This window comes from Apodemus sylvaticus, chromosome 8, assembly GCF_947179515.1.
Source record: "Apodemus sylvaticus chromosome 8, mApoSyl1.1, whole genome shotgun sequence".
Classification (NCBI taxonomy): Eukaryota; Metazoa; Chordata; class Mammalia; order Rodentia; family Muridae; genus Apodemus; species Apodemus sylvaticus.
The window spans coordinates 59,600,673-59,612,696 of NC_067479.1; the positions used below are offsets into that span (position 1 = coordinate 59,600,673).

The 12,024-nt window shown below is 45.9% G+C and overlaps 1 protein-coding gene across 3 annotated transcripts in view; it reads left to right on the forward strand.

Annotated features, from left to right (window-relative positions):
- Positions 1 to 12,024, forward strand: part of Dock5 (dedicator of cytokinesis 5) — a 179,481-nt gene that overhangs the window by 143,562 nt on the left and 23,895 nt on the right. For all 3 annotated transcript variants that reach the window (XM_052191114.1, XM_052191113.1, XM_052191115.1), the window contains exons 32-38: positions 1,609 to 1,667; positions 2,062 to 2,216; positions 3,764 to 3,849; positions 6,405 to 6,564; positions 7,452 to 7,492; positions 8,106 to 8,196; positions 10,638 to 10,757. In XM_052191114.1, the coding sequence (XP_052047074.1) occupies positions 1,609 to 1,667; positions 2,062 to 2,216; positions 3,764 to 3,849; positions 6,405 to 6,564; positions 7,452 to 7,492; positions 8,106 to 8,196; positions 10,638 to 10,757 (712 nt within the window). The remainder of the gene's footprint in view (positions 1 to 1,608; positions 1,668 to 2,061; positions 2,217 to 3,763; positions 3,850 to 6,404; positions 6,565 to 7,451; positions 7,493 to 8,105; positions 8,197 to 10,637; positions 10,758 to 12,024) is intronic.

The following is a 12,024-nucleotide window of genomic DNA, read 5'->3' on the forward strand; positions in this document are numbered from 1 at the left end:
GAAAGGAAAAAGGAAAAAGGAAAAAGGAATCCCTAAGAAAGGGAAAGGAAAGGAAAAAGGAAAGGAAAAAGGAAAGGAAAAAGCAAAGCAAAGGAAAGGAAAGGAAAGGAAAGGAAAGGAAAGGAATCCCTAGCATGAGGGGAACAGTGTAGGGCAGAGATTTTAGATCCAGGTATGTGTAAGCTGCCTCTTACACAGGACTGGGTTCTTGCTGAATAGCCCAGGCTAGCCTCAAGCTCCCTATCTGCTTGCCTCAGTCTCTCCAGTGCTGGGACTATCAGCATACCCTGCCACAACCAGAAAACTAGTTTAAAAACCGTCTGAGGCTTAGATTGTCCCAACTGAGAATGCACGGCCTAGGTCTGCCTACAAGTGATCTATGAAGGGCACTCTGGTGAGGACGCTCCTTAGCCAAGGCATAAGTGCACAGCACAGGCCACTGATTGCTGTCAGTCACAGTGCCTCGTGCATCTCCACACTTCATGGAGGCCGGAGCCTCTTTCACTCTTCCGCACTGGGTGGACATTTAACAGCACCTTCTCAGTTCTCGTCCCACATTTGTCTTTGGTTCCTCCTGTTCCAAAAGCTCCCTGCACCCCTCCCCCCTCCTGATCCTCCATGTGCCTCAGTTCTCTTTTGAAACTTCTATGGATGCTGGTCTCATCTTTTACAGAGCCAGAGCCTTGCCTGTGACCCCGAGGGATGGGGATTATTCTGTCTTCTTTCTCCTCATTGTATATGTGCCCCACCACCCCAGCAAACTCTGCATAATGTCTACAGACATTCTCCTTGCCATTATTTCCAGTGAATCTGATATAACCCATATTTGCAAAACATTTATGTTGTGTTAGATATTTTCCTTTTGGTTTAACTTAGAGTTGGAGAATTGCATACATACATATAATGCGTTTTGATTAAATCCACCCTACTCTTTCCCTACCAGTTCCTCCTATGTACCCCGCAATCCATTTCCCCTCCCATCCATGTGCTTTTTAAACCCCCCTGAGCCCGCTTGGTTCTCCTTGTATGTGGGTGAGTATAGAGCCCTCTATGGGAAAATGGTCAACATCCCATTAAGGGTTAAATCCCTGAAGAAGCATGACACACCCCTCTCCCAGCATCCATTGGTTGCCACCAGCCCTTCAGCTAGGAGTGGTAGGGCTGGGTGGTGATCCCCTTCTCCCATCTGTGCAGGCACTGAGGCTGGCTCCATCTCGTGTAGCTCTCCTGCACATAGTTACAGTGGTTGTGAGTTCATGTGTCAATGACCCTATCACATCTGGAAAACATTCGTTCATGGTAGTTATCCACTGGCTCTTCTTTGTGGTGCTGGGAATCAACTCAAGACTTTGCACATGGTAGGCAAATATTCTACCATTAGAATCCCCAGTCTTTTGTTTTAGATACTCCTAGCCATCAAAGAGATTGAAGTGTGAGGGAAGCTGCTCATAGCGTATGCGCAAAGTCCCTAAGCCATTTTGCATAAAAGACTTGAACATATCTGGGGGTCTGGAGAGCTTGGAACCAGCCCCTGCCGTGTCGAGGGATGACTGTATTGCACACAGCTCAGCTCCACTGCAAATCCTGTTCTTATGATCTTCTTCCTAGATACGGGGACATGAGAAAGGAAATCGGCTTTAGGATCCGGGACATGTGGTATAACCTGGGTGAGTATCTGACCTTGGGCAGACCCGACTGCTTTCTTTTTCTTTTTCTTTTTTGTTCTAAAGCAAAGGTTTCTCAGCACAGGTTATATTAAAAACACACATCCATGATGAATTCTTATTTTAATTCACTTAGCCCTGAGATCTGTCTGTATATGTGTCCAGAAGTAAAGTAGACTTGTGGGTTCTGTACCCTCTTACCTGGGCATTGGCAATGAGGCCTCGGCCCTCATGCCACCCACATGCTATCGGAAGGCAGCATTGCGGCAGCCTTCCGTGATTGGCATGGTGTGGCATGTGAACTTTCTCCTCTCTTCTGGGCCCTGTAGAAGAAGATGGATGAGATGGGACTGAGGGCGATGTCGTAGTCTAACATCCCCATTTGTTTTCATGTCAGGGCCACACAAAATCAAATTCATCCCATCCATGGTGGGTCCCATTCTGGAAGTCACTCTGACCCCTGAAGTGGAGCTCCGAAAGGCCACGATCCCCATTTTCTTTGATATGATGCAGTGCGAGTTCAACTTGAGCGGAAATGGCAACTTCCAAATGGTAAGAAGAGGCCAACTCTGACCTCACTACCATGTAACAATTACGCTTTCTCTACCATCCCTCCAAATGGAGAGGCAGCAGCTTCAACAAAAAATGCATTTTAAAACTTACATTTTTTACATTTCCTTGTGTAAAAGAATTAGACTTATGGTTGGGTCTTCTGGCCCAGAAACTAGAAGATGAAAAGCTGCCGGGCGGTGGTGGCGCACGCCTGTTATCCCAGCACTCTAGGAGGCAGAGGCAGGCAGATTTCTGAGTTCGAGGCCAGCCTGGTGTACAGAGGGAGTTCCAGGACAGCCAGGGCTATCCAGAGCCATAAGGAGAAACTCTGTCTCGAAAAAAACAAAATCCAAAAATCCAAAAAAAAAAAAAAAGAAAGAAAGAAAGAAAAAGAAAAAGAAAAAGAAAAGAAAAGCTGGCCTGATACAGCTGACTCCAGAACTGAAGGTGGAACCTGTGTGGCCGGCTGAGGGAAGGGTGATGCAGGCCCAGCTCCCACCATTCCTGCTTCCCTTTGAGAGCTTTAGCCCGTGCTTTGTCTAGACCTCCCTGTACTTAACTGTATACGGCAGTAATCGGAGAGGAACAGATTGAAAATGCCAAGTACAGATTACAAAACATATTTATTACATTGGCTTATGCAGCACAGGCTGGATAGCCCGCCAACAGCTGTCAGCACCCGGGAAGCTGAGCGCCCATAGCTGCTCAGCCCACAAGGCTGGGTGCCTCAGCACTCCTGATCTAGAGCTGAAGGCCTGGGGGGGATTCCTGAAGAACCTCTGCTCTTCAGTTCAAGTTGGAAGGTCAAAGAAACAGGCTTCCGTATCCAGCAAAGATTGTGGTACTGGTAGCAATGGTAGGAAGTGGCAGCAGCAGTAGGGTAGATGCACTTACCAGAAGGAGCAATGGCATGCCAAAGGTACAGCCTTTTCCATCCGACTACCCACTCTTGGGGAGAGTATTCCTCTCATATACTTTCATAGACCTATCTAGAAGCTTTTCTCTTAGTTGATCCCAGATAGAGCCAAATTAACAACCAAGGTGACTCTGTTTCACATCTATAACATCTACAGATCTATTAGTATTGAAAGGAAGGTTTTGCAGCTATGATGCAGAGCAAAAATAATTTCATCCTCAAGACTTGGACAAGATAGAAGCTCAGGGTAGTGATGTATAGCTATAATCCCAGTACTTAGGAGTCTGAGGCAGCAGAATTGTCATGAGTTTCTGGCCAGATAGGACTATGCTATAGCAGGTACAAAGGGGACAGTGGTTATGAATTTATTTTATATCCATAGTGGTAAATAAAATAACTTTTCAGGAGTGTTAACAAGTGTAAAGCCAGGGACTAACCTGCTTTGGGATGTTTTGATACACCGTGATGCACTGTCTGCATGGGTGGGCGAGTTACAGATAATTCCCCATGTACTTTGGGAACAGTTTGCAATTGGAAAGGGATTGAGCCAGATCTAGAAAGACTGGCCACAACCTACCATGTGCTCTTCTTAGGTTCTGACATCCTCCTGTGAAATTGTCTTCTCTTTCAGTTTGAGAACGAGTTGATCACCAAGCTGGATCAGGAAGTGGAAGGCGGCCGAGGAGACGAAGAATACAAGGTTCTTCTGGAAAAGCTGTGAGTATCTCAGAGAAGCACCTCAGGTCAGAGGTGGGCGGAACAGCCGTCCACCCTGCAGCAGGTTGGTGGGTTCAGAATCACCCAGTCACCAACTGGTCCTGGGTGGCGTGGTTGGAAGCCATGCGGTGGATAGTGTTTACCCAACGGGAATCCCTGCTGGGGTCCTCTAACCAGCCTGGCCCTGGAGAATGCAGCAGAAGGGGAGAGGAAGAGGCACGTGCAGCTGTGGCATCCTGCCTGGCGTCTTAATTATGAACCTGAGCGAAAGTGGGGCATCTCTAATTGTGGCTTCAGAGCAGCCGTTTAAAGGAAGTCAAGATTGATTGACGTTAGACTTAAAAATACCTCATGTGCCATCAAAGAATTCTGAGAACAGAGCAGTTGTCTCTTAGCCAGCTTGGGTGCTGCAGACCATGAAGACAACATCCCTTCATCTAAGGCCACATTCTCCCTCCGTCTGCTGTCTCCCCTACTCAGCTGTTCACTGGCTGTGTCGTGTGGTGCAAGCCTCCAGCTACTGGGACTGGCAGGAATAAGGACAAACCCTCTTTTCACCACGTTCTCGGATGTAGTCTTTGCAGCCAGTCAGTCAGCATGCCAGATCAAGCGCCTCACCCAATGACCTCCATCTGTAAGAGTAGTGTCTGCTTTTTATTGTCAGGACTAAATGAGGCAGTGTGTCAACAGAGTGTCACTTGTAGAGTTCACACTTTAAAAAGTTTGACCACAGGTGGGCAGAATGGCTCTGCCGGCCAGGGAACTTGACAGCCTGAACTCCATCCCCGAGACCCACATGGTAGAAGGAGAGAGAGCCAACTCCTGAGGTCCTCCACACGCGTGCTACACCATGTACCTGTAGCCACACGCGTACACAGAAAACAATGTGCGTGGTTGTTGTTGCTGCTGTTTTTTAAGATTGACTGCTCTAACCCTCCCATTGTGAGATGGCTGTGCACATTGGTTTCTTGTGCTCTCTGAACTTTGATAACCAACCACCTAGGCCACACATTGTGTCTTCTCTATGTCACTTGGTTATTCTCCTGCTCTGGGGAAATGTTTCTGGACCAGTCTGAGCATGAACATAGGGACCACCGGCTTTGATCGTGTCTGTCAAAGATTCCCTGAGGAGGAGTCAACGCATGGAGCACATGATAGTGGAACAGGGCAGGGAACTAGCTTCCGTTGTCAAGAACTAGATGTCTTTGTTCTGTTGACAGACAGAATAAAGTGATCTTTCTATCCTTTTTCCATGAGGTCTCTGTCTCATACCTTCAAACGCTCCTAGCTTACAGCTTTTGAAATTCTAGAGTTATCTGGCAGTTACACACAGATAGAAACAGACATAAGATATGGGGATAGTTGGGCATGGCGGTACCTGATCTCTGTACCCTGAAGGCAGAGGTCAGAGAATCTCTGAGTTTGAAGTCAGCCTGGTCTGCATGGTGAGTTCCAGGCCAGCCAGTTCTGCCTAGTATGAATCTTGCTTTTAAAAAGATCTGTTGACAAATAACTCATCAGTAGAACACTCCCCCAACACACACACACACACACACACACTACACAAGATAGAATACACACTTTAAAAAAATCCCTATACCTTCATAGAGAGATCTTACTCTGTTTCCTTTATTCTTTCTGGATGTATGACTGTATCAGTCCCAACACCCAAAAATACTCCTAGAATCTAGGTTAATTATTTTTCTTTAATATTTATTTTAGAGAGAGAGAGAGAGAGAGAGAGAGAGAGAGAGAGAGAGAGAGAGAGAGGAGGTATGTGCTCATGAGTGCAGGTGCCTTCTAAGGAGGTTATCAGACCCTCCCTCCATAGCTGTAGTTACAGATGCTTGTGAGCTTCCCAGCAGAGGTGCTGAAGAACAAAACTCAGATTCTCTGTAAAAATAGTGCATGCTCTTAACCATTGAGCCATGTCTCCAGTCCCAAACCTGGCTGATTCTTTAGACCCATTACCATTTCTGAATTTTCTTTCTGATACTGAAGAAGCCCCAACACTTTGCTCTCTATGTCATCCAAAGGGGAGGGCTGGATCTGAGTGTAGCCCCATTCTGTCTGCTCCCAGGTCTGCCTTTTTATCTGAAGACCTATCCAAATGACTACAAGGTTCCTCTGGGCTTGCCTTCTACCTGGGATTTTCTGACTGTCTGTTCAATACTAGGCCCTTGGGAGAGCAAAGCCATAGGACAGGTATTGTTATAGAGATGAGTTAGAATGGCAAGAAGTGTGTGGACAGTGTAGGCAAGGGCTCTCATTTCTGTGATGTCCACTAAAGAAATTGTTGATTAACTAGTGTTCAGAAGACATTGTGGCCTGGGGTTCTAAACGATTGGTGAGAATTGACTGTGCCTACAAGAAAGAGTTAAACCTGAGAAAACAGTAGGTTTTATATGGGCCCCATTGAAATCCCTAGGGCATCTTGACTACCACAGGGGCTAACTATTATGTCTAGAGCCTCTTGCTCCTAGGACTTGGTTGGGGCTCCCAGAGGGTGCCAAAGCAGCTAGGTGAACCATGGAAATTTTCTCTCCCTACTCTAGACTCTTAGAACATTGCCGGAAACATAAATATCTCTCGAGCTCTGGGGAAGTCTTTGCCTTCCTGGTCAGCAGCCTCTTAGAGCACTTGCTGGACTACAGAACCATCATCATGCATGACGAGAGCAAGGAGAACCGCATGAGCTGTACAGTAAACGTTCTGGTAAGGGCCTGGTCCCTGGCCTTGTGAGTGGGCACAGCTGAGCCGCCCCTGCTCCACCAACTCAGCTCTAGGTCAACAGTGCAGATGCCCAGCCACCCTGGAGCACCCTTATGAAGCCCATGCCCTAGTCACAAAGAATAGTGCACAGGCTTTCAGGTACCTGGAAACAGGTGCAAAACGTGCAGTCTTGACACCCTAGCCTTTCCCAGAAACCCTTTCAACCTGACTCCTGGTCTTACTTCCATGTGCTTACTTTTCCGCTGTGATGTTGCACACAGAAACTTAGTCTGTGCAGTTCTCCTGACAGTAAAATTCCAGTCTTCCCTCTTCTTGGGACTAGAGACCTCCACGGTTTAGGTCACTATGTATCTCTCTGCTTAATATAAACCAATAATATCTCACCTCCCTAACTGCCAGGGACATAAATGTAGCAGGATGCTTCAGAATAAGACAAGCACCTGCTGTCCCCATAGAAAAATCTCTTATATTTCTCGGAAGCATCATCTTAATTTCTATACTTCTATATAGCCCATTGCTTCCTATATATTTATAGAGGAACTTCTTAAGAGAAACAATGAGCTAATAATGTCTCTTTGGAGAATTGACAGTATTTGAAAGCAGCAGGTGGGATGGAGAGGTTGTTTCATGGTTTAGAGTGTGTGCTGCTCTTCTGGAAGACACACAAGTTTGGTTCCCAGCACATGTATCAACCTCCTGTAGATTCAGCTCCAGATGATCTGATGCCCTCTTCTGGCGTCAGATGGCAACTACACTTGCACTCTCAAACACTTAAAAATAAAGGTGCAGTCATGCTTTGGCTGTCTTTGTATCAAGTTTATCAGCAGTCTTTAATTTATCTTGGTATTTTGTGACCCTCTTTTTGGCAGAATTTTTATAAAGAAAAGCATCGAGAGGACATATACATACGGTAAGTGAAGGAAATGCCGTGGTTTTGCTATCTATGTCATGGGTTTGTGGTATATTTTTAAATCAGAAAATACTGCCCAAGAGCACCATTGCTGCCTCAATAGATTCCGGCAAATACAGGATGTGTGCAGTCTACCTCAGGGGGTGAGCTCTCACGACAGAGCCACAGACAAATACAGTTTGATGGAGTTTGTAGTCGCATCAAGTGTGTAATCAGCATGCAGGAGGGATAGAAGGGACTGAAAGGGACAGGAAGGAGAAGTAATCCATGATGGCCCTTAGTTTGAGGGTCATGAGTCTCTGACCATGAAGTCAACTTGTCATCAATAGGATTTCCAAAGCTTTACCTCACATCCCAAAGAGAATCAATATAATAGTAATAATAATAATAAATTAAAGAAGACAACATAGAAGAACTAGGAAAACCACAGGGTAGGAAGAAGTACCATGTGCTAGAGAAATAGGAAGTGGTGAGTCTATTGCCTAAGAGAAGGAGGTGTTCCTGTTAGAAGCAGAAGGTTATGTGCAGGCTGGGAGGGACCTGGCTGGAGAAGGCTCTGAGCGCTGGCTCACCTCCTTGGTGACAAAGGGCCCCTTCTCTCCTGTCATACCAGGTATTTGTACAAGCTTCGAGATTTGCACAGAGACTGTGAGAACTATACAGAAGCCGCCTACACACTCCTCTTACACGCGGAGCTTCTGCAGGTAATACATGGGTCCTGTGTGGAAGACCCACAGCATTTACCATGGGTTCAGTCCCTCAGGACTAAATTCTATCAGCTTCATGATACAGGCCGGAAAGAACCTCATTCAATGGATATAGTTTATCTAGGAATGTGTTCCTGTGTTCTGGGTAAACATGTTGCATTTCAGATCAAGACTGGGAAGATGATCATTTGGTGTTTAAAGCACCTTAGGAAGCAGGGCACGGCCTAGCAGCCTCCGTGATGGTTAGCATTCTAATTAAATAAATACATGATGGTTATGTGTAAAACAGTAGAGAGGTGACTTACAAATGAATAAGCTACTTGGAAGAAGTACGTTCCTGTATATCCCATCTATCCTCTCCCCAAATAAAATTATATCAGTGCTTCTGCTTGTCCCAAATCCCAGGTAATTATTTGAAGCCCTGTCCTCCTTTGGATGGATGCCTTCATAAGCATCAGTCTTTGAAGGGATAATAACTCAAACTCAATGTGTCCAAACCACGAGCACAGTTGCCCCACCCTTTGCTCCACCCCTTCTCTTTCTGACCTCCCCTCTGCCCAGGAGCTTAGTTAATCACAGTCCGTCCTATGCTTCCAGGCGCTGCATTCTACTTCTCCATCAATAACACATGCCCCACATCTATCTTCTACTTTAAATAATAATAATAATCCCTTGCTGCCATCCATGACCAGGCCCCTGGCATCTCTACCTGAAGTACTATCGTGGCCTCTCGCTAAACCTTCTGGCTTCCATTCTTATCTTGATCTGATTTGATTCTAAAATTCTGTCCATGCCTCATTCTCTGCGGCTAACCACAGGAGTTCCCTGCCTCCCCGTTTCCCAAAGAAATCTACAACCCACGCTCAAGGTTGGGATACTGAAGGGTTTTCTGCATCTGTGGGCTTTGCTACCTACGATTTCATCAGAGAGTGGTCCCCGGTGAATAGCCCTGTAGGTCTTTTTTACTTTTGTTGCCCAGAAAATTAAACTCTCAAGCTGGCCATGGTGGTCCATACCTATAATCCCAGCACTTAGCTGAGTCAGGGGGGTGGCAAGTTCTGGGAGAGCCCACCTCAAAAAATTAAAAAGCAAAAGAAAAGAAAATTAAGTTGTCCTAATCTAAAGGTATGAAAAGTAGATTTTGCATAGGATCCCAGCTTTATCTCTGTGTGGGAGAAGGTCTCATTTCTAGTATCTCCTTGCATGTGGGGCCTCTGTTCATACACTAAGGCTACACTGTTGCTATGATCCATTCTATACAGTGTATCATCACGGACATTTCTCCTCACTTCTCACTGCCCCACTCCCCTGAGCTGTTTCCCATTCCTTTGTATTTTTCCATCTGGGCCTTAGAAGCCTGGAATTTCAAATGACTTGACCCTCGGGGTATAGCTCAGTGGTAGAGCGCTCACACAGCCTGCTCATACCCTTATTTTCAGGCCCAAGAAAGAAGGGGAGAAGGGAGGGGAAGGCAAGGAGGAGAGGGAAGAAGAGAAGGAAAGGGGAGGGAGGGAAGGAGGGAATGAACTAACTTTGCAGGGCCTGCTAGGATAGAGCTGTGATTCCAGCTGGTAGGGAAGAAGCTGAGGCTGGAGGATTCCACCTTGAAGGCCGGCTGGCCAGAACAACTTAGTAAGACTTCAAGTGTCAAAAATGTAGAAATAAGGCTGGGGGTGCACCTCAATTGGAGTGCACATGCCTAGCGTGCATAAGCCCAGGGTTCAATTCCCACCACCACCAAAGAAGGGCAGTGGCGGGAGGGGGAGGGCTTCAGTTAGAACTCTCACATTTGTGAACTAGTGCTCCCCTCCCAAGGCAGAGAGAGAGTTTGCCTTTTCTTGGAGCTGCAGTTGTGCCTTTGAATGGTAGGGCCAAGCTCCCTGCGTGTAAGCCTTGGGTAACCCTGGTGATGTCCGAGTTGTCCAACGGGCTTCATTGTGATGGACTGTTTGCTTCTGCGGTCATCTGTGTGGCGGCCATCTTTGTAGCCAAGGTCCATCCTCACATGTTTTTATTCCTTTGCTTCTTAGTTCTCAAAGCTGTGTCTGGTTTTGCACGGGGCTGCCGTGTATGACGGAGAAGGATATGTATGTCTGCAGGCAGTGACAGTTTTACCTGTTCCTCCCTGGTTGTGGGCCTAGTGTGCTTCTCTCACCTGGTTGTGTTCAGGACGCTCTCCACACGGTGTTGCGCTGGGTGAGCAGCCTCCCTCCGTTCCTCCCTGGCTGAGGAGTGCTGCAGGTGTCTGGCCATTTGGCGTGACACTTGTTTCGGAGCGGAGCTGACATATGGGCCTCCTCGTGTATGTAATTTTGTGTTTGGTAAATAAGTTAAAACACAATATGGGTGAGTTACGGCATGCACATAAGTGGATTCCTGGCTGTTTGGGTCTCAAGTTTTGCCTTGTTAATCCCTGTCTTATCTTTTTCTCTTTATAGTGGTCGGACAAGCCCTGCGTGCCCCATTTGCTGCAGAGGGATAGTTACTATGTTTATACTCAGCAGGAACTTAAAGAGAAGCTGTATCAAGAGATCATATCCTATTTTGATAAAGGCAAAGTGAGTGCAGAGGGGTTCTCAGTTGTTGTTGTTGTTGTTGTCTGGGTTTTGTTGGGGGGTTTTTTGCTTTATTTTTGTTCTTGTTTTTTTAACAACTGGAAAGAAAAACAAAGATTCTGTTGAATAGATTTCTAATTTTGAGTGCTGAGTCTGCACAGAGCACACAGGAGAAATGCACTGTCCCCAGCAAAATGACAGAGGCTTAGGAGATGGTTCAGTGTATAAAGTGCTTGCTATGTCAGAATAAGGACCTGAGTTCAGATTCCCGTATGGATATGTAAAAGCAGGCCTTGGGGATATATACTTGTAGCCCCAGGACTGGGAGGAGACAGGAAGTTTTCTAGGGCTTGCTGGGCTGCCAGACTAGTGAAACTCATGTTTAGTGGGAGATCCTATCTCAAAAAAGATAAGGTAAAAAGGTGATTTGGGAGCTGGGAAGTGGTGGCACACACCTTTGGTCCCAGCACTTGGGAGGCAGATACAGGCAGATCTCTAACTTTGAGACCAGCCTGGTCTACAGAGTGAGTTCCAAGACAGCCAGACCAACACAGAGAAACCTTGTCTGAAACAAAACAAAAAAAACCAAAAAACAAAAAAGTGATTTTGGAATGAAATACTAACATTGCCCTCTGGCCCCCACACGCATCTGTACAGGCAGACACACCAACATATATGTACACATGTCTACACCACACATATACAAATACTCTTATGTACATACATATATTACACCCACATACACAAGTAAAAATTATATAAATATAATATATATATATGTATATATATATATATATATAAACTGTACTCATGATGGGAGCCATAGTATGAGGGACTCCAGATCATTCACACTTCTGATGAACTGGCTAAAAATTTTGAGTAGCCAAGGGTGTCCCCCCCAGAGTTGATAACAGATTGCTGTATCTAATTATTATAATATTGTTGTAAAGGGTACAAAGCAGGATCTGCCAAATGGTGAAATACCCAAGGTGGGGTGTCGAGAGATCTTAGAGGTCCCGTGTTTTCTACCTCTCTAGAACACTGAAGAGGCCAGCTGCGGTCTTAAGCTCCTGCAGTTCTACTGGTTCAAGAGGCTGAGGCAGGATGCTTGCTTGAGCTCAGAAACTAAGTTTATCCTGGGGCAACATAGCAAATGCAGTCTTAAAAAAAGAAAAGAAAAAAAAAATCGATATATATGATTTATACAGAATTTTTCTTAACCTAGCTATGATTGAATTATTCACTACATGATTGAACTCAATCTCTAGAC